Genomic DNA, 26796 nt, shown 5'->3' on the forward strand with positions numbered 1-26796 from the left:
TACAGAATCTTACAAATGTCTTTTTCATTTTACAACATAATGTTTCTTTGTTTTAAAATGTTCGAAATCCTAAAAACTTTGTTTATTTCCAGGTTTAAATTTGATTTTTGAATCCCAGGTTTACAATGCAGACACTGATTTTTGAACCCTACGATCGCCAAAGAAACATACAGCCAACTCGAGAAAAATGTTTCTAGATAAGCAGAGTTCTTTGCTGAACCTAAGATTAGAGAACAAGTGTGTTCTTTGCATATGCATTGTTGCTGTCATTATTTTAACAAGCCTTTGTGAAACTGCAGATGTCATTTGTATTTACATTAACTGTTAAACCACCCTGATCAGTGCTCAACCGATCAGTATGTATAAATGTTGGTGTGTTGATGAAGTTTTCTGCTCCGTATCACATAGCCACCATGTTCATGGAGCACTGGAAGAGAAGACAGATGAGACTCAATTACGTTTGGGATCTCACCGGCTTCGAAGACGGAGAGGTTAGTCACACACCCATGTTAATCAAGGAAACTGTCAAAAGGAAGACATGGATGATGATAAGATAATGATGTGGGTGTATGTGTGTTTTGTAGGCGTGCGCTGTTATTTTCTTTGTACTGACATTATCCTGCGGCTTGAGTGTGTGAAGAATTGAAGATGTTTTTTTATTACTATTGATTCAGTGCCATTAAATCAAACTGTGTTTTTTCACTGTTTTTTTTTTTTTTTTTTTTTTTTTTTTTGTATAGGGGAAGCAAAAGGTTTGGAATTGGTTCATTTCGACAATATTAACAGAACTGATTTCCTTCCTAACCTTACAGTTGCATTTTAGTACTAACGAATTCTTCATATTATCTTCAAAGTCATCTTCAAACATGTGTCACATTCTTGCTTGTGTACAGTATTCCACCAGCACGTCTCTATCTATTGATCTGTTTTTGTGGAGATCTGGGAGGCTGCGTTCACACAGCCAGTGTTTGGGAATGACAATAGTATTTGATAACAGGTGTGACTCTCGAATTGTAGTATCCATACAACAGCTTACAGGAGCAGATCAAAGAATAGTCTACATATGCGAGTAACCGAAGTAAAGCCCTTTCTCTAACCTACGACTGCAGTGAATAACTTGTAACTATAGTGACAGTGACTAAAGCGACTTCCATAATACCGGAAAGTTTTATCATAACTGATCGGTTAGGTTTAGGCGCTGGTTAAGGGTAAGGATGTTTGTTTTGTGTCCACCTCTCATTTGATTTTAGATCACTATTGGTTAAGTTTAGGTTAAAGTTTTAGGTTAGTGAGGTACGTTTTACTCATTAAACCAATATTCATCTTAAAATCCTCATCTGATTGCGTCACCATTTCACTTGCTTGTGGCGCCCCCTGCTGGACATTTACCTGGAAAACTGCAGCCAAATGAGTAATTTTGCCACAGTCATGTAATGTTCATGAGACCAGGCTGGAAAATGTTTTCATTATATACACACCCTCATGTCATTTAAAACTCGTTATGACTTTGTCCCTTGGAGTTATTAACAAAATGTCAAGGCTGCTCTTTTCCATACAGTGAAAATACAGTACAGGGTGATCTGACTGATCTGACTATATAGGGGGAGACCGGAGCTAGTTGTCACCCAGGGAAGTTGTCACATGGGCTAAACCTCAGTAACTATAATTTTTGAAGTCAAAAGTCGAATTACACAAATGTGTTTTCTCTAGCAGAGGTTTTGTATGTTGGTTTCAAACATCTGGTTCAAAACCTCTTAAATAAGAAACATTTTTGAAAATTTTCTCCTCCAAACTAAAATGTCAATATCACCATATTTTGTAATTGCTGTTTGATGAACGAGTGAATGTAATCAAACCACACTGGCATACATTCAGCAAGAGTCAACTATTCATGAAGGCAAATTTTTATCGAAAGGTTAAACTGTGTTCTGTCGGGGCAAGTTGTCTTATTTTTATTGGAGGAGGTTGTCACATGTTTTAAATGCCGTAAATTTATCAGTCAAAGCAGGGGCGGTTCTAGGGTCAGTGTATATTCGGGGCAACCTGAATTATTAATACTTATAATATATACCTGGCGGCCAAAAGTTTGGAATAATGTACAGATTTTGCTGTTTCGGAAGGAAATTGGTACGTTAATTCACCAACGTGGCATTCAGCTGATCACAAAGTATAGTCAGGACAATACTGATGTAAAAAAACAGCACCATCACTATTTGAAAAAAGTCATTTTTGATCAAATCTAGACAGGCCCCATTTCCAGCAGCCATCACTCCAACACCTAATCCTTGAGTAATCATGCTAAATTGCTAATTTGGTTCTAGAAAATCATTTGCCATTATATCAAACACAGTTGAAAGATATTTGGTTCATTAAATGAAGCTTAACATTGTATTTGTGTTTGTTTTTGAGTTGCCACAGTATGCAATAGACTGGCATGTCTTAAGGTCAATATTAGGTCAAAAATGGCAAAAAAGAAAGCGATGTGGAAGGCCAGTTGTAACTAAACAATAGGATAAGTACATCAGAGTCTCTAGTTTGAGAAATAGACACCTCACATGTCCTCAGCTGACAGCTTCATTGAATTCTACCCGCTGAACACCAGTTTCATGTACAACAGTAAAGAGAAGACTCAGGGGTGCAGGACTTATGGGAAGAATTGCAAAGAAAAAGCCACTTTTGAAACAGAAAATCAAAAAGAAAAGGTTAGAGTGGGCAAAGAAACACAGACATTGGACAACAGATAATTGGAAAAGAGTGTTATGGATCTTAACCCCATTGAGCTTTTGTGGGATCAGCTAGACTGTAAGGTGCGTGAGAAGTGCCCGACAAGACAGCCACATCTATGGCAAGTGCTACAGGAAGTGTGGGGTGAAATGTCACCTGAGTATCTGGACAAACTGACAGCTAGAATGCCAAGGATCTGCAAAGCTGTCATTGCTGCACATGGAGGATTTTTTGATGAGAACTCTTTGAAGTCGTTTAAGAAGTTCTGAACATTTTTCAAAATTGTAATAGTAATTTTTCACATTATTAATGTCCTGACTATACACTGTGATCAGTTGAATGCCACTTTGGTGAATAAAAGTACCAATTTCTTTCCATAAGAGCAAAACCTTTACATTATTCCAAACTTTTGGCCGCCAGTGTGTATAATACACTTTATAATAAAAGTTTAAATGTTACATCTGTGCACATCATTTATAGAAAGTCTTTAAATATTACTGAAACTAAAGCTAAAAAATCCCACAAATTTTTGTCTCAGCTTCAGTACGCTTTAAGATCAGAAATTGTGTGCTGTTATTACACTATGTGATTTAAAAAGACACTATATTGTCCATTTCGTCTTTCTGTAGTTTGAGGCACATTGTGGACAGTTTTATAACCTTTTATTGATTTGTCAGGTGTTTTAGGTTAGTTTAGAAGATAGCAGGCTGTAAATTGCCAAAAACAGGCACTTTGAGTATTTTTTCCCCCTTGGATTTGGCAAAATTTGCGAGGTTTAAGGCATCGTGTCTTAAAAAACGCAAATGTCCTGGCTCATGACTTAAAGTTTGCAAATTCCTGGAGCACATTTGAAAATATTACTCATTGCTTTCAGGGTGTATATCTAAATATTTGGCACTTATTGCATCTGGCTGGATCAACTCAACACAGTTTCCAATATCTCACCAAAACAGGAATGTAGACCAGACACACAGCCGCAATCGTGTGTTGTGAGCACTTTTCTTGCATGCTTGCACATACATGAGTGAAAAAGACTGAACTGAGTCTGTATTTGGTGTTATTGATACTGTAGAAAGACAGATATCATTAATTTATATATATATATATATATATATATATATATATATATTACTTAAAATGTATTGCTAAAATATTAAAATATAATATGTTATCAATATGTCAACTTGATACCGAAGCACTGGACATCAGTATGCTGATGGGCATGTTGTCACAGAAGGACAACAGGTGTTGAATGTACCGTTTCTTTTTTTCTGGGCAATGAAAATGTTTACTAGCTTTTTTGTAGCCAAGACTTTAAGGTAAGTGCATATACAGATATGGAATTTCAGAAAGAAACTTACCCTGAGAAATATTCACTGGACAAAGAAGTGTGACAGCTATCCTCTGTCCCTTTGCACACTAAACAAAAACTTTGCCACAATACTAACACAACCTACACTTAAGTATAGAACTACTTAGTTTTTAAAAATTGTGTTTTATTTTTTAAACTGAACATATTTACTGTAGCACTCAAAGGACTGACAACCGTGTTCTGCTGATGTGTGAACGTCGCCAGAGACTCGTGTTCTCTCCTCTGGACTTACAGGTCAAAAGCTGCTCACTTTCCTTTTAGCAGTCACATTTGCTCTTTACGAGCTTGCTACTGTTTGGGTGGATACAATAAGCAGGAGGAAAGATAATAAAACCTGAAACTGCTGAATGTGAAAGGGATTTGTTTTAAGGATGATAATTCCACTGAATGTCAATGTGTTGCTATTACCCGAATGTATTTTTCCGTTGACTGACCATGCACATGGCTGCTTCGACTGTATTTCATTTTTTAACTTGTATATAAAAGAGTGAGTTTGAATCTGGTGTGCATTGTGAATCACTTCCTGCATGTTTCCCAGAGTCATCCCAGAGCGGATTACGAGTTCCATGTCATGAAGAAGACCAGGAAGAAACAGCAGTCCACACAGGTGGGTCTCAGCTTCAGATGGCACTGCCACGGCTGGAACTCTGACCATCTGCTTAATGTTGCACTCAACATTTTTTTCAGTCCCATTAAATCAGATTGCTTATTTTTCCTTCCTAACCTTACAGTTGCATTTTAGTACAAATTCTGTTTTCTAAAAATGTTATTTTCAAAGTCGTCTTCAAACATTCTTTCTTGTGTGAAGTATTGTACAAGTGCTTAACTAAAGGTCTATGTTTGTGGAGCTCTGGGAGGCCCTCTGGCCATCTGCTGCATGTCGCGCACAAAAACGGCAAGGACTTTCTTACAATTGCAAGCTCAAAATTGAATGCGCTGGCTTTATGGAATGGAGCGCAACAGTCGGGCTCCGGAAGTAAACATCCCATACATTTTTTCCATAGACAAATTATTTTTAACGATAACTTATAAACCTTTAAATATCTGCAGTGACCAATCACTTCCATGACGTACTCTGAATGGCACAATTGAGTCAGTCTTCCTACACTCTCCAACTGCTTATTTATTTGGAATTATCTAAAGTATTGTGGAGTAAAATTTTATATATTGCTTCTATACCTTCAGAAATCAATAGTTTATTGTTCCATCATTTTTATTTCAATTACATAATTCGCAATGTTTCATGGGTTTGAAGTTTATTGCCTCATTACAGACCTTAAGTACACTTAAGTGCACTTGTACTTTTGTCTTTTTGTCTGATTTTGAAATACTTCTTTGCTTTAAATCAAAGACTGGAATATTGTGATTCACCTCAGAGCTGGTTGGTTTGGTTCATGGCTTACAATTCTTCTATGGAGGATTTAATGTGAAATCAATGGAAAAATGTAATGGGAAAAATACTTCTGGAACCCAGATGGCTGAAAAAGTAGGCGGGCACTGTTGCGCCCACTGAAAAGGTTGTGATAAAGTTTTTACTAGGGCAGTCAATCGATTAAATATTTAATCGACTTAATTACATGACATGCCGATTAATTAATCAGATTAATCGCAATTATTCGCATAGAATCTATATTTGCTGAGATAGGCCCCCAAATAAAGAGAATTCAATATAACTATTGCACAATAAATAAAATAAAGATATTTATTTATAATTCTAAATATATATTTTAATTATTAAAGCATTAATTAGACAATACAAAAAGGGCTTTAGAAGTCCATATATTGTTTGATTTAATCCCATATCGCTGAAAATAAGCCTACAGTCGGCAGTAATCCATTTTCCAAATTGATTGTGCCAATCTATCCTGTTCTCACAGGATGTGTTCTTGTGTTCCCTCTGTATTATATTTAATATAGCCTATCGTCGGTCTACTGTATGAACATATGCATCAGACGGATGCTTTAAGAGAGCCTGATGCCTGCCGTCGACTGAGCTAAAAAGGGTATCACAAAGCAGTTGTAGTGCGCATGTGTTGAACGAGTTTGTAGGGGCTCACAATCAAGAGTACACTTTGAAAGGCAAAGAGCTTGACCGTGCGCAAGACAGACTGGCACGGAGAAAAACAAAGTATACCCTAGCCTTAACCTTGCGCTACTGTGCATGTCATCTGCACATTTGCAGAAGAAAGAAAGCGTCAAACGCGTCTGTACAGGCTTGTTGTCAATAGAGAACACTTTGAATACTAGCCTTAAGCTGCAAGGTAGGCTAGATTTAATCCTGAAAGTAACAAATCTGGCTAAGCGAGAATAAGCCTTTATTTGCAATGCTTGGCAAAGTACAGACAAAGCTGATTCTTGCATGAATTTTGCTTGTTTACTTATACATGGCAGGACAGCAATCATAATGTAGTCTGGATTAATGTGTATTATTCTCAGTAGACGTTGACCCAGTTGCAGTCTACTGAAATTTGATGTGACTGCACAGCTGTGAGCCATGTCCAGGGGCTTGTATTTGCTTGCTTAGTTTGACCCTGTCTGTCCCTTCTGAGGCCAAAGGGATGCTGGAGGCCTGTGTCTACACAGCTGAGGTCAACCAAGCTCCTGTTTTTAGTTCATTTGGAAGATGTACAGTATGTGTTAGGGTGTGTCTGGATTATACTTCGTTCTCATTTTTGTGAATTCATGTTTTGTTATAGACAGGAAAAGAGAAGCTGACGTGCAAAGACAGAATGCCAGCGTATATGACCATTATCATCATGATGATTTTTCTGGTAAGACCTGGTAAAATCCTATGATCATATCATGATATAATAAAATAATGTTTAGTGCCCGCACACTGATTTATTGCTCCAAAAATACTTCATTGGCTTACACTTGCTTGCAACGTTTCAACCATTAGGTCTTCGTCAGGCTTCTTTTCTTTTTTTTTCGCTGAGGAAGACCTAATGGTCGAAATGTTGCAAGCAAGTGTAAGCCAATGAAGTATTTTTGGAGCAATACATCAGTGTGCGGACACTTAACATTCTTTCTATGGTGATTGCATTGTGTCTTACACCTGCGCCCAACTCGGGTTGGATGTGCAAACCTTTTATTCTTAATTTTTCTCTATCATGGTATAAAGCCATGCATTGGATTTTAATAATGACAACAAAAAAAGGCATTTTGACTCTCTGAAGCACTTTGTTTTGTAGTTTTGGTGCATTGAATGAGATTCAAGTTTTGCACCTAAAGAAATTACTTTCTGAACAATATTCTGATTGGATGAGCCATGTTCAAAGCCGTGGTAAAATGACTAAATGCACACATTACAGCATTATATTAATGTGCTAAGTTGTTAGATTGCTTAGCAACTGTGAACTTCTACTATTAGGAAAATGAACTAAATTACTTGGTAGAACAGTTGTTTATTCCAATTAATAAATAATAATAATAATAATAATAATAATAATAATTGTAATTAATAGTTAATAATTATACATTTTAAAATTAATACAATTGTGCTAATTCATAAAATAATAACTAGTAAAATTAATCAAATATTAATATATTAATAAATAATGTCTATTAATAAATTTATAATAATATAAATAAATACAGTACTACATTGATAGAATATTATCATACAAATAATAATAAATGTAACTATTTATTGAAAAGGCTTTTATCTATTGTTGTTGCTACCGTTTTATATAAGCAATAAGGCTCTCGAGTCTACGCATTACAGTGATTTTACAGCTTATTGCTGTAGAATGCTACATGAAGGTGACTTCCACTCATAGGGGCCGCCATGGTGAGATGTTGAGTAATCTTTTATTTAAATTAGTTTTTTGTTTTTTTCAAGTTTGATTACATTGATTTTGTTGATGGAATTTCGTTATGAAATTGAAATGCATACATTTTAAAAATAGGCTAAATGTTGTGCACTTTCGTCTACATAATAAATTAGTCATGCATGGGTGACAAATACACCTGCGATTAGAGTATTTCTATAGTGGTATTGGGAAACTTTTCCTCTTGTGTGATGCTGCAATACACCTCTATTTAGCGCTGTCCACTTTTTATCAGATCCCCCGAGATGGATATTAATACTAGGTGTAAACAGGGCCTATATGTTTAGAGTTACTTTTCTTAAAGTGTGTGTGCTGTGTAGATCTGTGTGACGTTGGCCATCGTGTTTGGCGTGGTGCTGTATAGGATCTCCATCAAGACCGCTCTGCACATGAGCTCAACGTCCACGTTTCGCTCGAACGTACGGGCCACCGTTAAAACCACTGCGGCTGTCATCAACCTCATCATCATCATCATCATGGATGAGATCTATGGAGCAATCGCACGCTGGCTCACTATTCTCGGTATGTCTGCTTGTTTTTTCTTTTAAAGCATTCAGTTTGTTAGCAGTTTTGCGCAAAGCTTTGATTACTCTAGTACTACTACTCACCGATGTTTTCAACCCATCAGAGGTGCCAAAAACAGACAAAAGTTTCGAGGAGAGGCTGATCTTCAAGACGTTCATCCTAAAGTTTGCGAACGCATTTACCCCCATTGTGTACCTGGCATTCTTCAGAGGCCGGTGAGAGCATTGGTACCAGCATGTCACTGAAACTGTAACTGAATGCATCATACTTGGTTATTAACGAGTCTGCAATAGTACTTCCCATATTGAGCCGCGTGAGAGAGATGAGAGCACTTCTAAAACCTAGTGAACTGACTTGCTGTCTGCTGCCTTTGATGACTAAAATGCTGTCTTGGTGGGTAGCTCACTTAAGTTTGGAACAGAACATACGTGTGTGGTGGTGGCGTAGTGGGCTAAAGCACATAACTGGTAATCGGATTGCTGGTTCGATCCCCACAGCCACCACCACTGTGTCCTTGAGCAAGGCACTTAACTCCAGGTTGCTCCGGGGGTATTGTCCCTGTAATAAGTACACTGTAATTCGCTTTGGATAAAAGCGTCTGCCAAATGCATAAATGTAATGTAATGTAAAGCTACAGTGTTTGCTGTTGCATTATTTGTGCTCCCCACACTCCCCCATTATGATGCTTTCTCTATGGGTCTATTTCCACTTTGTCACTTCATGCATCTAGATCAATTGGATTGCTATCCATTTGGGTATGCACATTCCAGTTACACTTGACCACATAAATGTATCTCTGCAGAATATATAAATTAAGTTATAAATGCAATCTACTATTGCTGTGCTGTGTGCAGTTCTCTTCTGTGATGAGACTAATGACAGGCAGCGACATTTTACTGCACTACATGTGGCTAGTAGAAAAAGGAGGCGGCTAAAATTGCTCCAATGATTGTGTTGAAAAGCCTTTTTTTTTTTTTTTTTTTTTTGGACTCCCAAAATTCTGTATGCTGATGTAGTTGAGTTTGGGAGGAGTAAAGTTCACATATGTGGCCTGAAAAACCACGTGCATTTACAATTAGCAGGTTCCCATCACCTCCTTAGGTGGTCTTGCATTTTGCTAGCTAACAATTAAAGTAATAGTTCACCCAAAAATGAAAACTCTCTCATCGTTTACTCACACTAATGCCATCCCAGAAGTGAATGACTTTCTTTCTTCTGCAGAACACAAATTATGATTTTTAGAAGAATATTTCAGCTCTGTAGGTCCATACAATGCAAGTGAATGGTGGCCAGAACACAGAAGGTCCAAAAAAGGACATAAAGACAGCATAAAAGTAATCCATATGACTCCAGTGGTTTAATCCATGTCTTCTGAAGAAATATGAGAGGTGTGGGTGAGAAACAGATAGATATTTAAGTCCTTTTTTACTATTAATCTCCACCTTTGACCAGCCCTGACTAATGGGTGGCTGAATGTGAAAGTCACTTCCACACCAGAATGTGGAAATGAAAGTGTTGATTTTCAGTAAAAAAGGACTTTAAGATTTATCTGTTTCTCACCCAAACCTATAATATCACTTCAGAAGACATGGATTTAACCACTGGAGTTGTATGGATTACTTTTATGCTGCCTTTATGTCACTTTTGGACCTTCAAAGGTCTGATCACCATCCACTTGCATTGTATGGACCCACAGAGCTGAGATATTCTTCTAAAAATCTTCTTTGTGTTCTGCTGAAGAAAGAAACTTAAACACGTCTTGGATGGCATGAGGGTGAGTAAATGATGAGAGAATTTTCATTTCTGGGTGAACTATTCCTTTAAGTAAAAACTCACAAAGTGTCTAAATGTAAATGGTCGAATCTCACGAAGAGGTGATCAGATCAGGTTTTACCCCAAAAATGAAAAGAAAATAAGAAAAATAAATTATATTTTGCATAAATAAAAATATCTACTACTATGAGCCTTAAGATTGTTTGCATTGTGACATTATTGCAGGACAACTGAGCTCATTTTATGCCTGAATTCTCAATACTGTATTGCAAAATATACAGTATCATTTGTATTACAGTAACATGAAAAAAGATGAATATACAAATTTTAAATATACATCATCGTAACTTTTGTACTGCCTTTAAAAATTAATTGAGTTTAATTTTAAAAAAATAAAGCAAAACAATAATAGAGTAAATAAAGATTGTAGGGTAAAATGTGCTTAATTGCCCTGAATGGAAAAACTCTAAGGGGCCTAATAGGAAGATAAGTAAAAGACTACATTGCCTTTATGCAATATATATATATTTTTTGGTTTTGGGGTGAAATGTGAAAAACCCTATAAGACCTGTTATGTAAATATCCACTTTCATTTGTGCAGTGATTGACCTTCCTCTACTTAATGCCTCCAGGCTCATTGGACGTCCAGGCAACTATATCTACGTCTTGGGGTCTTACCGGATGGAAGAGGTACTTATCAGTTTTTTATCAAAAATGCCCTACTTTTGGTTGCGTGTAAACAAAATCCATTCTTAACCACGCACCATTCTCGTGGTCACCCCACATCATCCATGAAAACGTAACTTCACAGATTGTCCTAGTTACCTCAGCCCTGATGACTAACACATTTGGAGGTGTGTAGCCAGTCGAATCCACTGTATCTAACTGAATTCTCTCTCTGCAGTGTGCCCATGCCGGCTGTCTGATGGAATTGTGTATTCAGCTCTGCATCACCATGCTTGGTAAACAGCTCATCCAGAACAACCTATTTGAGATTGGCATTCCGTGAGTACACATGTACCCAAGCATACAGTACATACAGACATATTTGCAAACCATTATGCCCACAGCAATGTAAATGATGCAATAATAGCCTGATCTCACTGTTCAGGTAATGGGAACCTTTTCTTGATGTGGTTCATTTAGAGAATAATTGTCTTTTGTTTTTCAAACTAGAGTGTTGGCCTGCAAAGTGATGGTTCAGCCAGAAATGAAAATTCTCTCATCATTTACTCACCCTCATGCCATCCCAGATGTGTATGACTTTCTTTCTTCTGCAGAGCACAAAATATGATTTTAGAAGAATATTTCAGCTCTGTAGGGCCACACAATGCAAGTGAATGGGTGGCAAAATTTTGACGCTCCAGAAAGCACATAAAGGCATAAAAGTAATCCATACAACTCCAGTGTTTTAATCCATGTCTTCAGAAGTGATATGATAGGTGTGGGTGAGAAACAGATCAATATTTAAGTATTTTTTTGCTAGAAATACTTCCTGCCCAGTATGGGGTGATATGCATGAAGAATGTGAATTACACAAGAAGAAGAATGTAAAAGTTAAAGTGGAGATTGACTGAGCAGGGAGGAGAATTTATAGTAAATAAAAGGACTTAAATATTGATCTGTTTCTCACCCACACCTATCATATCGCTTCAGAAGACATGGATTTAACCACTGGAGTCTCATGGATTACTTTTATGCTAACTAATGTGATTTTTGGATCTTCTAAATTTTGGCACCCATTCATTTACATTGTATGGACCAAAAGAGCTGGGAAATTCATCTAAAAATCTTTATTTGAGTTCAGCAGATGAAAGAAAGTCATACAAATCTCGAATGGCATAGGGGTGGGTAAATAATGAGAGAATTTTCATTCTGGGGTGAACCATCCCTTTAAAAGTGATGCATATATATATATAATAATTATATATTATATATATATAATTGTTTTTTTTGTTTGTTTTTTTAATTAGTATTTATTTTGTGGTGGAAATGACTGTGGGACAGTCGTAATTAAAAAAAAAAATTATAGAAATAATTTTCTTACAGTAAATATTGAAATGGTTTGTTTAATTATTTGTTTAGAACGTCATATAATAAAAATGTACCAATTAGTATTTTTATAATTAATTTTCATAGTTTAATTTTGAAGGTCTGGGTCTGGGACAAGGCTAAAACAGTAAAATCTATACTTTTATATAACAAAAATAAATGATGAGACCTTGTAAAAATGTTCCTATTCAGTTTTAATGGGACCTTCATATAACAACAAGAACAAGGTTTAAATCTGGTTGTTTTTTGTTGTTGGTTTTTTCTCCCCAATTTGGAATTCCCAATGCGCTCAAAGTCCTCGTGGTGGCGTAGTGACTCGCCTCAATCTGGGTGGCAGAGGACGAATCTCAGTTGCCTCCGCATCTAAGACCGTCAATCCACGCATTTTATCACGTGGCTTGTTGAGCGCGTTACCGCGGAGACATAGCGCGTGTGGAGGCTTCACGCTGTTTTCCGCGGCATCCACACACAACTCACCACACGCCCCACCGAAAACGAACCACATTATAGCGACCACGAGGAGGTTACCCCATGTGACTCTACCCTCCCTAGCAACCGGGCCAATTTGGTTGCTTAGGAGACCTGGCGAACTCTGTTTGTTTCAATAAAAATCCACCCCTGGGACACGAAAGTGCATGAAGTTGAAGAAACACCCACGTATTTTTGCTAATTTTTTTTTACAGGAAGGAATGTTTCAGAGTGAGACATAATACCACAAAACATCACTGAATTAATCAAGTTCTTTTCTAAAATTGATGTTTGTGCTGTTGTTTTCCCACCAAAATGATAGAACTGTCAATAAGGACCTGCATTTGCTAGTTTAATGAATATTACAAAATACTAACAGGGATTGAAATTGAAATTGAGGACACAGGAAAACCCTATAAATTGATTGTAAATTAAAACAATATTCCCCAGAAAACATGTATTGTTTGAAACAGAAAAAAATAATGACACATCTGGAATATCTTAATAAATTGCCAGTTTTTCATGTTAAAAGTATGCATAGCACCTGGAGACATTTTCAAAAGTGGCATAATCTGCTCAAATCAAAGAAGTGAAAGTATTTAAAATTCACCACATGTTCACTTGATTTCCATCTTTAAAATTTCTGCATTTAATATTTTATGATGGGAACATAAAAATGTTCTGCAAAACAGAAATGACCCCATTAGTTATATGCTAAATCCACAGTGATTATTTATGTATCTGTGTCGCAGGAAACTGAAGAAACTGATCCGGAAATGCAAGATGGACTCGAAGCAGCAGGAAGAGTTGAACAAAATGCTTCATCGCCATGAGAAGGACCACTTCCTTGGACCCTTTGTGGGACTCAACCCAGAGTATATGGAAATGAGTGAGTCACTACACACTGCGCACCCACACACACACACACAAAAACATTTGTTTGTATTGTCTCCTAGTCCTGTTAGCTTCGTCCACTGCTGTCATGTAGAAACATGGCATCAGTAAACATCTATTGTAATGACAATTTCCAGTTTAATCCATAAAGTACGACAGGCATTGTTAGGCATGACGCACTGCAACCCCTTCAGCCGTGACTATTATCACAATACAGCTAGCACGGCCTCTCGTACCTTATTGCTTTTATGTATACAACATAATGAGAAGGTAAAGGGGTCATGACATGAGTAATCAAATTTTCCTTGATCTTTTGACATATAAGAGGTCTTTGTACATAAAAACATACTGAAAGTTTCAGAACTCAAAACTTCCTCCTCACTGCAAAAAGAACATTTGTTGAAACCAAGCTGCCGAAACAACTCGTTCTCTTCCTCCACATTGTGATGTCACACTGTTGTAGACATTTGCATCTGACCACCTCCACAACAACACAATAAAGGCTTCTTTACCTTATCACTTACTTAGCCCCGCCCAGTACTGTCAAGTCTTAAAGGAGAAGCGGCACCAAAACTGAACGTTTCTGAAAATGATCAAAACACCTTTGTGCAAAAACCTTTTTTAATACTATTAGTGAACCTCGAATAACATATTAAAATAATGATAAAAAAGGCATATCATGAACCCTTTAAAGGTAAGTGTACAATTTTGCATCTTTAGTGGCACCAAAAGGAATTGCTCACATAGCGTTTTTTTTTTTTTTCTAAGCGCTTTCCTGAACACTCCCCCTCTCTGCAGTTGGTCGAACAGATAGTCCCGCCTCAAACTCACGTAATTGTTTCAGTCAATGTTACCATGTTGGGCTGACTGGGATGCTCAAATAAGCAGTGGATTTTTTTTTAAAATACAAAGAATTTAATAGCGCCAGTGTTTGGGTGATTCTCACGAAACTTGTCAAGAAAATGTCCTGGTCATATTTTACCCCAAATCGATACAATTTTTTTTGTACATTAAATTATGCACAAAGGAAAGGAAGCCTACATTTAGGACCATTAAGATTTTAAATTTTTTTTGCATTTGCGTTATGGCATTATTTTACCCCTTTATTTTCATTACCGTAATGCATCCGGATATTTTACTTTTGTTGTCAGTGATGATTCTCATTACCGTAACATAGTTAAACAGATGCTGTGGTAAAATTATCATTATTTATTTTTATTATTAAAATAAGCAAAAATGAAATGCAGAACCATGGGAGAACAACTATGAAGTATAAATACTGCAATTTAAATAATATATAATTTTTTTATTGTTGCAGTAATGAGAATGTCATAATGACCACCTTTTATTGCACTGAGGTAATGAGAATTTGAGGGTAAAATGTGCGTAACTGTCATGAAAATAATGTCACAATGTAAAACATCTTAATGACCCTTTAAAAAAAAGGCTTCATTTTCTATGTGCAAATTATAATTTATGTGTTTCTTTTGATATGGGTGTAAAATAGGACCAGGACATTTTCTGGACATGTTTCTTGACATGTTTCATTTACATATTTAGGGAGAATCAACCTATTAATGGCTGACTTATAGTTACTGTGCATATTAAGCTGGGATACGAGAAAGTATTTTACATTTACGAAAAAATACAACTGTGAGTACACAAATTGGAATTAAAATGTTATTTTACTAATCAGATTCATTTAGTGGATCCTTCTGCTATATTTAATATAACCCCAGAAATAATCAGAATCAGAATGAGCTTTATTGCCAAGTATGCTTACACATACAAGGAATTTGTCTTGGTGACAGAAGCATCCAGTGCACAAACAATACAGCAAGACAGAGATAATAAAAAAATAGAATAAACAGAACATTTACCACGCAACAAAAATAATGATTCACTATGGGTGCTGCTTAGGAACATACATAGTAGCTAGATGAACAGGTGTTATCAATATATTGTATATTAGCACAGCTGGAACGCTGAATTGACCAATCAGCATCCAAGACTAGAACGATTCATTTTATACAATTATAAAATGTTTATATTATAAACTGTTCACTGTCCATAATTAAAGTACCTAAATTCAGTTGGATCGATTTATTCTGTATGGACAGATTTAATTCGCAGTTGGACAGATTTACAAATCATTTATCCGAGCCCGCTCTGTTTAAAGTTATTATCCAAGCCCAGACAGTGTGCATGGTAAAAAGGGTAAATGCACGTCCGTTCTCTGAAGGAGCTGCTGGAGTATATATGAAGTTGTTGGCCCCTCCTCTTATCTCACCTCATCTGTGCTTCAGCGTGGGCTGGCCCCTTTTGCCAAGAGAGAGGCATTATGGGTCCAGAGGGGGTGTTGGCAGAGCAGCGTGAGATTATGAGCTTTAGTTCTGGCTTGCATTCATTAATAACAGCCCACCCCCTCATCAACCATCCTCCATCCATTCTTCTATCTATCCCAAGCCTTTTCTCCCTATCTGTTCCTGGAAAAACCTGTACTTCTGAGACCCTTAACTAGCAACACCAACGGTTTTAGCTAGAAGCATGAGCAAACACGAACCATTTCAAAAAGACAAACCGGAAGGACAGAAAAGGAGATACCGCTTTGCCCTGAGGGTGATTACATGATTCAATCTCTGTGAATTACTCTGTGGGCGATTTGTTATTTGTGTTTTTCATTTTAATGTGTTAAAGGAATAGTTCTTGCAAAATATCATTTACTCACCTTCATGTTGTTTGCTTTGGTGGAACACAAGAGGAGATGTTAGGCTGAATGACAGCCTCAGTCACTATTCACTTTTGAGACTGAGTAGTATAGTGGCAAAAACATTCCGCACAAAGATCTTTTCATTGCTTGTTGAGAGTAAAAAGTTTGATTTGACTCGTTCCGTGTGTGTCCAAAGACGAGATCCACGCAATCTATTAATGTCTCGTTTAATATCCTTTCAGTTCTTTAGAATCAGAATCAGAATGAGCTTTATTGCCAAGTATGCTTACACATACAAGGAATTTGTCTTGGTGACAGGAGCTTCCAGTGTACAACAATACAAAAACAGCAAAAAGACTTTTAAAAAACAATAAAAATTGAATAAAAAATAGATAAATATTGAAAAGAAAAAAGTATATATAGAATACACAATAGACTATATATATATATATATATATACATACACACACACACACACACATATATATATACATATATACACATACACATATACATACATATACACATACACACACACACACATATATATATATATAATATATATACACACTACACACACACACACACATATATATATATATGTGTGTGTGTGTGTGTATATATGTGTGTGTGTATGTGTGTGTGTGTGTATATATATATATATATATATATATATATATATATATATATATATATATACATACATACACACACACACACACACACACATACACATACGTAGCGCAAATCTAAATACAAATCGGTTATGTACAGTGCAAGGGAATGTAATGGCAGAAGAGGTAGGATGTGTTGGATAATATAAAAAGACTAAGCTGTGTATTGCACATTAATTATTGCTCAAAGGGGCAGTTTTAACTGTTCATGAGATGGATAGCCTGGGGGAAAAAACTGTTCCTGTGCCTGATGGTTCTGGTGCTCAGAGCTCTGAAGCGTCGGCCAGAAGGCAACAGTTCAAAAATGAAGTGGGCATGGTGAGTGGGGTCCAGAGTGATTTTTCCAGCCTTTTTCCTCACTCTGGAAGTGTATAGTTCTTGAAGAGGGGGCAGGGGGCAACCAATAATCCTCTCAGCAGTCCAAACTGTCCTTTGTAGTCTTCTGATGTCTGATTTCGTAGCTGAACCAAACCAGACAGTTACTGAAGTGCAGAGGACAGACTCAATGACTGCTGAGTAAAACTGTATCAGCAGCACCTGTGGCAGGTTGAACTTCCTCAACTGGTGAAGGAAGTACAACCTCTGCTGGGCCTTTTTCACAATGGAATCTTCTTTTAGCCACTCTGATTCCCTTATTCAGTGTGTTCCTGGCATGATTGTACAAGACTTTATCCCCAACTCTGTAAGCATCCTCTTTGGCCTGACGAAGCTGCCTGAGCTCCATTGTAAACCATGGTTTGTCGTTGTTAAATGTTAAATAGGTCCTAATAGGAATGCACATATCCTCACAAAAACTTATATATGATGTAGCAGTATCTGTGAGCTTGTCCAGGTCTGTGGCTGCAGCCTCAAAAACACTCCAATCAGTGCAGTCAAAGCAGGCTTGTAGTTCCAGCTCTGCTTCATTGGTCCATCTTTTTACAGTCCTTACTACAGGCTTAGCAGATTTTAATTTCTGTCTGTAGGTTGGAAGAAGATGAACCAGACAGTGATCAGATAGTCCCAAATCTGCTCTAGGAACAGAGCAATATGCATCCTTTATTGTTGTGTAGCAATGATCCAGTATATTTCTGTCTCTGGTTGGGCATGTAATGTGCTGTTTGTATTTGGGCAGTTCACGTGTGAGGATTGCTTTGTTAAAATTTGATCAGTCAGCTGTTGCAGCGCTGTTCACACACGCGTTTGGCGCGATATACACACTCATCAGAATAAACGAGGAAAACTCCTGTGGCGAGTAGAAGGGCTTACAGTTAATAAAGAGCGCTTCCAAATTAGGACAGCACATCTTCTTTAACGTTGTAACATCTGTACACCAACTTTCATTGATATAAAAGCATGTTCTACTGCCTCTCGTTTCCCCCGTTAACTCCGTGATGCGATCTGCTCTGAACGGCTGAAAGCCCGGCAGATGTAACGCGCTGTCCGTAGTGGCTTCACTCAGCCAGGTTTCTGTGAAGCACAAGGCAGCAGAGGTTGAAAAGTCCTTGTTTGTGCGGGTGAGGAGATGCAGTTCATCCGTTTTGTTAAGGAGAGAGCGGAGATTCGCAAGATGAATGCTCGGCAGCGTTGTTCGAAAGCCCCACCGATGGAGTTGGACCAGCGTGCCTGCTCGTCTCACTCGCCTGCGTCTCAGCGCATTTAAACAACACAGCCGCGCCTCCGACTAAAATGTCAAACAAAATGTACGAATATTCAAAATCCGGGAAAAGATTGACTGGTATATGTTGTCGAATGTTCAGCAGTTCGTCTCTGGTAAAACTGACTGGAAAAAGATTACTAAACACAGGACAAACAAACAAAAACAACAAAACAATAGGAGCACTCCACACCAAGGTGGCCATCTGCGGCGCCATCACACAAAGTGATGATGTTTACAGACATTTGTTGATCAAAAGCAAAAGAAAAATACAACTGAATGCTAATTACGAATAGCATGGATGAGGTAAAGAAGCCATTTGAGTCCTCTCTTGTTAATATGTGCTTGTATACAAACGCTCTTTACAGAACTGCTGGTTTTCTTAAAGAGACAGTACCGATATTAGCACTTGTTCTACAAATCAATGTAAATACTGGTGGGTGATTATAAATTATGCATTAAACAATAAACATGTAACAAAATATAATATATACTTTATTTATGGGATACATGGATTTGTATATTTTTAAAATGCTAAGATGTGACCAAAATGATAAAAACAAATAAAATAAAGTTTGTAAAATTAATATTTTTGTAATGTACCTAATTATAAGAAGGTCCCCTGTATAATTAACAGCATTAGCTGGGAGAGAATTTCTTTCATATTTAAGCAAAATGGACATTATAACTGAAGTATACCCATATGAATCGATATCAAATCAGAATCGAATCGAGAGCTTGTGAATTGGGTGATCTGTATCAGTACCCAGCCCTATGCATGTCCCTTTAAGAACAGTTTTCCCAACATGCCATCTGATTTATTTCACTAATGTTCTCAGCATCAGTTTACAAATAATATTTTAAGCTTTGAGCTTCAGAGGAGCCTTCTATGGAAGTTTTACAGTGTCTTTATTTTCTTTTTCTTATCTAGTCATCCAGTTTGGGATGGTGACCTTGTTTGTGGCCTCCTTTCCTCTGGCTCCCCTCTTTGCTCTTCTCAACAACATCATTGAGATCCGTCTCGATGCCAAAAAGTTTGTCAAAGAGTTGAGACGGCCTATCGCTGTAAGAGCAAAAGATATTGGTAAGTATCTAAACACTCATGCATTATTATTTTATTATAATATTATTTTCATTGAGGCAATGATTTATTAGTGACATCTTATTTTAATGTGTCTTATGTGATGATACACTCTAATATTTGTATCAAATATTATAAAGTTTTATTTTGTATATTTATAAAGCCTGCTGTCACCTTTTGTTTCATTGTTGTATTTTTTTGGAAGAATTCTTTTTCACAAATAACTTGCATGTAATCTACAGGAAAGTATGAGTCTTAAAAGATTTGCTCAGTGTTTTTAAATGGTTGGTTGTAATAATTTAGTGGAGAGTGGGGCAAGTTGTCACAGTGGCTATATCTCAGTAACTATAATATTTTGAGTCAAAAGTCCTATTGCATAAATGCTCGTTTTTTGTTTGTTTGTTTTTTGTTCCTCAGAACACCTCTCTCTCTCTCTCTCTCTCTCTCTCTCTCTCTCTCTCTCTCTGTGTGTGTGTGTGTGTTTTATATATATATTATATATATGTATGTATGTGTGTGTGTGTGTGTGTGTGTGTATTTATTTATATAAGTTTATGCAATAGGACTTTTATATATAAATTTAGTCATTTGTGTTTTAAAAATGCATGGGTTTAAAAAAAACTGACCTCATCCTTTAAAGTGAGACGCTATTTTTTTGTGATTTATCACCACCTAGTGGTAATATGTAACTGTCTTTACTCAGCAGTATTTCAAATAGACGGGTTGCCTTAATGTCTTTTCATCTTTGTCTTTAGGAATCTGGTACACCCTTCTGAGAGGACTAAGTAAAGTGGCAGTTATTGTTAATGTAGGTTTCCAATTTCATGTTTTTATTTTTTACCATCCAAAACACCCGAATAACTGCATAACAATATGCTAAAAAACAATCAGAACACCTTAAAAGCTAGATAGCAACACCAAGGCAACCATTGGTTTTGCACAGGCAAGCACCCCTCATATTATTCAGAAAATATAAAAATCTAGTGTTCAAAATGCTGTTCTTGTACTTACAAAGACCACTGCACGTATTAAGAATTGCAGAATTGAACTGGGATCTACTCTTGAACACGTCACACCAAATCTAGCACATATTTTACTAACCACACCAAGGGATATACTCTTCCAGATGATCTTATCCTCTTGCTATTCTCTTGCTTAAGAATACTTTAAGGTTTAATTTGAGTAATACTCTAAGCCTAGAATGAATCCTCCTGTCCCTCCCCAGGCTTTCGTGATCTCATTCACTTCTGACTTCATCCCACGGCTGGTCTATCAGTACATGTACAGTCCAGATGGGACTCTTCATGGCTTTGTCAACCACACCCTCTCATACTTCAATGTAAGTCACTTTCAGCCTGGCTCAGAGCCGCTGGAGCCTCTGCACCTGGGATACAATGTGGAAATTTGCAGGTATAAGTTAGTTTCTTTTGACTGCTTTTTATAATAAGTGATGTATCAATATATTGTTTAATATAATCATAATGTTTGCATTATGCCTAGATATAAAGATTACAGGGATCCTCCGTGGTCTGACACGCCATACGAGTTCTCCAGAGAATTCTGGGCCATTCTGGCTGCCCGGCTAGCTTTTGTCATTGTCTTTCAGGTCAGTCACAGCCATATTTATAAAATCGCAATTACAAAATGTAAGCTTTTTTGATTGTGGATTGCAAAATGAGTGAATCTAAAAAGAGAAGGAAATGTCTTGGTTGTACTTTATCTTAAAATCATTACAAAATAAATGATATATAAAATGATATTTCTACGTCCTATTTTTGGGATTATTAATAGTTTTGCATTTAGACATTATTTTCATTAGAGTTAAGTACATTTCCACCCCAAAGTCAAACTGTCCTGACATAGTTATTTTATATTATATTAATTTTATTATATTATATTACATTCTTTACATATAACCCTTGTGACAAAAGTACTTTACAATTTAAATAATATCCAATTTTTATAGTATTACATTATTTTTCATTTCAGTGCGGTTGAATGTGCTTATTGGCTGGATTTTCCTTATGTAAAATATTTTTCTTTTAATTTTGAGGTTAAATATGGGCCAAGTGAGTCAGTGTTGTTGACTCTCTCGTTTCTCTATGCAGAATGTTGTAATGCTGATGAGTGACTTTGTGGATTGGCTCATACCAGACATTCCCAAAGACATTAGCCTCCAGATACACAAGGAGAGGAACCTCATCGTTGAGTTGTTCATGAAGGAGGAACAGGGCAGGAAGTACAGGAATACTCTGTGCGACCAAAGTCCACAGCACCTTCGGTCCCGCCCTAGCTCGCAAGCATAGTCCATCATCACTCACTTATCCCAGTGCTGAGAGGGAATCACGTATACTGTCCATCCCAGAGCCTGCTGTTAACTCAATTCAGCTCTGGTGACCCGCTCAAATGCCGACTGACAACATGGAAGGACGACGGCACTTAGGACCAGATTTGTTTCAAGAAATGTTACGTGACTGCAGTCTCGCTCGCACACCAGAAAGAAGTTGCGACAAGAAAAAGAAAAATTGTTTACTTTATGTCTGTTTCCTCTGTATCAAACACAGGATTTTTTTCTATTAGCTATATACAATATCTGCAGGTAGGTTTATTTGGAAAGTGGGCTCTAGGGTGTGTATTTTTACTGATGAATATTATATGCAGTTTTTGTGAAGCATTGCTGATTTGGCATTTGTGGAGACAGCTAATGAGCAATTTATTTGGAAAGAAAGTGCTTTTGTATGAATTTTATTCAATTAAAATGCTATGTTTATGTTTAAAAGATCAGTAGGATAGGAGTGAAACCAACTCAAAGTTGCGTTAAGTGCTTTTTAAATTATTTAATGTTATAAATTTCATTCAGGATCATTCTGGTCAAGTGTGTGGGGTGGGGGTGTGGGGTTACTCTTTTTAAGACCCATACTTTCCTAGTACATGCAGTGATGTTTTCAATTGAGGGATATCAACTGATCGCTGGGATTTTAGAGCACTCGCACATGATGTGTGTGTTTTTTTAGGTTGTGCATCTGAAAATGCCACGTGGTTGTGCTGAGTTAGGATATGCTGTATATAACAATGCCATGAAGTTCAAGATGCCTTAATATGGGTGGAAATGCACTGCATTTATTAGTATTGCATCATATGGACAGCTTAATTGTGTCTACCTGTCTGAATGTTTTCTATCCCTTGTCTTGATTCATGACATCCAACAAACCCTGATGAAATAAGAACAAAGACAGAAACAAATGTTATATTGCATGTGTCATCCATTCAAAGTGAGTATTTGTGTCCCTAAAAGCTTTTTAAGTAAACAATTCTAATCCACATATAATATACTGTGTCTTGAAAATACATTTTTATATTTTTGTGTGGGCACACAACAAATGCTTAGGTTTTTTAAATTATTTTAACTTAAATTATCCCACAAAATGTTGTATTTCTTAAATGCAAAATTAACATCCATGACTAAATGTTATCATATAAACCCGCTACAGTTCTTCTTATATTCAATGTGTACCTAAAAAGGTCTTAGTTCCATCTTTATTACGAATTTACAGTGTAAACCCATTTTAGGACTGTTACGTCATCCACATACTGATGAAAAGGAAAAAGCTTTGTCTTTGTCATAAATGTAGAGTTGTCATTATGGATTTCCAAAGTTTCAAACTGCTACTGGGGTTATGACTGTATTGCTTTTGAATTATGTTTAAAAAATAAATATGTCCTATACATTCCAAATGTGGTATAGCCTATAAAGTATGCATTCATTGACTGTAACGCTCACTGAAAAGCCATTTACCCAAAACTTGTTGTTGCTTGTAGAAAAAAAAAAAAAAAACTCACTGACTTCTTATTTGTTTTATGTTTCTGTGCCCAAATAGTGTGCTACTTTTATTAAAATTAACAAAGGAAGGAGGTGTAATGCAGTAGGAAGTAGTAAACCTAAGTTTGCCCAGCCCACCTTCTTACTGTTGGGAAGTTCAATTCATTTTGCAGAATCGATTCTTTCAGTTCAAGAAACGAGTCATCTGAGTCATCACTTCCTAGAAGTCCATGCATGGCAGTTAGTTATTTTTATGGTTGTGTTATTTCGTAAAATAGTATGGTGCCTTGATCCTGCCATGGAACAAAAAATGTAAAACATAAATCTGACTTATTTCTCAATTACAGAATATAACCTCACAAATGTGAGAAATAAAATCCCTATTGCAAAATTTAAAAATCCCCGATTACGAGCAATCATGAGAAAGTCGCAGTTGCGAGACAGAAACTCGAAATTACAAGAAATAAAGTCACAATTGTGGGAAAAACTCACATTTATAAGAAATAGTCGCAATTGCGACATATAAAGTCATAATTATGAGAATGTTTAAATTGCGTCATATAAACTCAAAATTGCAAGAAATAAAGTCGCAATTGGGAATTACGAGAAAGTCGGAATAGCGACATAGTCGCAATTATGAGAAAGTCACAAATTTATATATATTTATATAAACTCAGAATTACAAGAAATAAGTCTCAATTGGGAATTACGAGAAAGTCAGAATAGGGACATATAGTCGCAATTATGAGGAAGTCACAAATTTATATATATTTATATAAACTCAGAATTACAAGAAATAAGTCTCAATTGGGAATTATGAGAAAGTCAGAATAGCGACATATTTGCAATTATGAGAAAGTCAAATTTATATATATTTATATAAACTCAGAATTACAAGAAATAAAGTCGCAACTACAAATACGAGAAAGTCGGAATAACAACATATTCGCAATTATGAGAAAGTCACAAATTTATATATATTTATATAAACTCGGAATCACAAGAAATAAAGTCGCAACTACGAATACGAGAAAGTCGGAATAACAACATATTCGCAATTATGAGAAAGTCACAAATTTATATATATTTATATAAACTCGGAATTACAAGAAATAAGTCTCAATTGGGAATTACGAGAAAGTCAGAATAGCGACATATAGTCGCAATTATGAGAGTCACAAATTTATATATATTTATATAAACTCGGAATTACGAGAAATAAGTCTCAATTGAGAATAACGAGAAAGACGGAATAGCGACATATAGTCGCAATTATGAGAGTCACATATTTATATATATTTATATAAACTCGGAATTACAAGAAATAAGTCTCGATTGGGAATTACGAGAAAGTCGGAATAGAGACATATAGTCGCAATTATGAGAAAGTCACAGATTTATATATATTTATATAAACTCGGAATTACAAGAAATAAGTCTCAATTGGGAATTACAAGAAAGTCACAACTGCGAGATCTAAATTCAAAACTACAAGTCACAATTGCAATATATAAAGTCACAATTACGAGTCACAATTTCGAGATATAAATTTGCAATAGACCTTTTTCACATACTGTTTCTGCCTTATTTAACAGCGTAAATCTAGCAAACATTTTTACATTTACATTTTTGAATGATGAAGAGATCATTAATAACGTTATGCTTTGTGTCATATTACCCTGAAAACGTTTTAAAAACAAAATGTTAAAGGTGCACTAAGAAATCTTTTCCTTATTAAAAAAAAAGTTGTACGTCTTTAGAAATGAATGGTTATTTTAAAACAAATGTATAAAATCTTGAACACACATGAGATGTTATATCAGTAACCTTATAAAAGCTGTTTTATTCTACATGGAGAGGGTCTCCTCATGGGGGCTGCCATGATCACATGACCAGCTGAATGGTCAACTACTCGCTTAATCTCAGTAACAGCTCTGTTATTGGACGCTTTAACTCATTAATTAAATTATTCATGGATGATTGTGAATAGTGAATTTCTACTATGTCATCGGTAACTGAAAACTATTGTGTTTGAAATAATGCTGCATCCGTGCCCCTAGGTGTCAGAATAACTCCAAGATGACATATCTAAAAAATGTACACCTTTAACGCAGCTGCAATGGGGTGTCTAAAACAGCTGCTGAGGGAGCAGTGCTGGCCAATTGTTATCAGATACTGATCTCAAATTACATGACAAAAAATGCAATCAGTAACATAATCTCGCAGATTTCATTTTTGGGGTAATCTAATCCGATTACTTTGGATAACTTTTAACCTAATTCTATTTCTTTATGTCACATGCATTGGAGTAGGTTAATCATTTTAACATAAAAGTAAAGAGAAAGAAAAGGTAATCCATTCTTTATTACAAACAAAAAGAGCCTCACAAAAAGAGCTCCTTATGACATTTTTAAAAAAGTGCATTAAACATTACATGAATGAAATAAACATTAAATCTAACAGCAATGACCGTGCTTGGCCGATTCAAAACACGGAGACATCAAGTTCATTTTAACTGCATAAAACACTAGCAGTATTACAAACAGAAATTACCATAAAATCAACATAAATCAATCAAAAAATAAACAAAACAAGAGAATGATTAGGATGATCAATAAATGATTAACAATTTACTGCCATTGCCTTGTTAATATGTAATCATGTAATCTATAAAAAGTAACTGTAGTCAGATTACGAGTATTTTAAAATGTAATTTAATCCAATTACAAGTTCTTGATTTTTGTAATCTGATTATGTAATACAGATTACATGTAATCCGTTACTACCCAGCACTGTGAGGGAGTGACAGTAAATTAGGCATTTTCTCTCTTCTTCTGTCGTTAATCCACCGCTCTCTATTTTTTTTTCTCTTGTGGAAAGTCATGGAAACATAATAGTTGCAGTTGGAGCAAATGGCTTAGCAAAAATAGTATTTGCTGTGGTCTCCCATTCTCCGCTACAGAAGTTTACCCTGCAATGGTTTACTTCTGCATTCCAAAAGCCGCAAATATGAAAAAGATCTATTTCAAGAAAAGTCTCAATTGTCATGACATAAATGCGCAATGAAGTGAAATAGAGACATTTAAAGTCGCAATTACAAGAAAGTGGCAATTGCGAGATACAAAGTCACAATTGTGACTAGTAGGACTGACCTTTTTATTTGTTTTATTCCATGGCTGGATCAAGGCACCATAAAATAGTGGTCAGTCAAATGAGGCTACTTCACTCAAATAGTGT

At 36.1% G+C, this 26796-nt stretch overlaps 1 protein-coding gene across 4 annotated transcripts in view; it reads left to right on the forward strand.

The window, feature by feature from the left end:
- Positions 1–23720, forward strand: part of ano1a (anoctamin 1, calcium activated chloride channel a) — a 79965-nt gene extending 56245 nt beyond the window's left edge. For all 4 annotated transcript variants that reach the window (XM_051702423.1, XM_051702440.1, XM_051702433.1 and 1 more), the window contains 13 exons: positions 409–491; positions 4635–4703; positions 6793–6867; positions 8247–8448; positions 8555–8666; positions 10857–10914; positions 11129–11229; positions 13497–13633; positions 19590–19742; positions 20495–20547; positions 20965–21149; positions 21240–21345; positions 21848–23720. In XM_051702423.1, coding sequence (XP_051558383.1) covers positions 409–491; positions 4635–4703; positions 6793–6867; positions 8247–8448; positions 8555–8666; positions 10857–10914; positions 11129–11229; positions 13497–13633; positions 19590–19742; positions 20495–20547; positions 20965–21149; positions 21240–21345; positions 21848–22045 — 1532 coding nt within the window. In that variant the 3' untranslated portion in view covers positions 22046–23720. The remainder of the gene's footprint in view (positions 1–408; positions 492–4634; positions 4704–6792; positions 6868–8246; positions 8449–8554; positions 8667–10856; positions 10915–11128; positions 11230–13496; positions 13634–19589; positions 19743–20494; positions 20548–20964; positions 21150–21239; positions 21346–21847) is intronic.
- The last annotated feature ends 3076 nt before the right edge of the window (positions 23721–26796 follow it).

This window comes from Myxocyprinus asiaticus, chromosome 1 (genome assembly GCF_019703515.2).
Source record: "Myxocyprinus asiaticus isolate MX2 ecotype Aquarium Trade chromosome 1, UBuf_Myxa_2, whole genome shotgun sequence".
Taxonomy (NCBI): Eukaryota; Metazoa; Chordata; class Actinopteri; order Cypriniformes; family Catostomidae; genus Myxocyprinus; species Myxocyprinus asiaticus.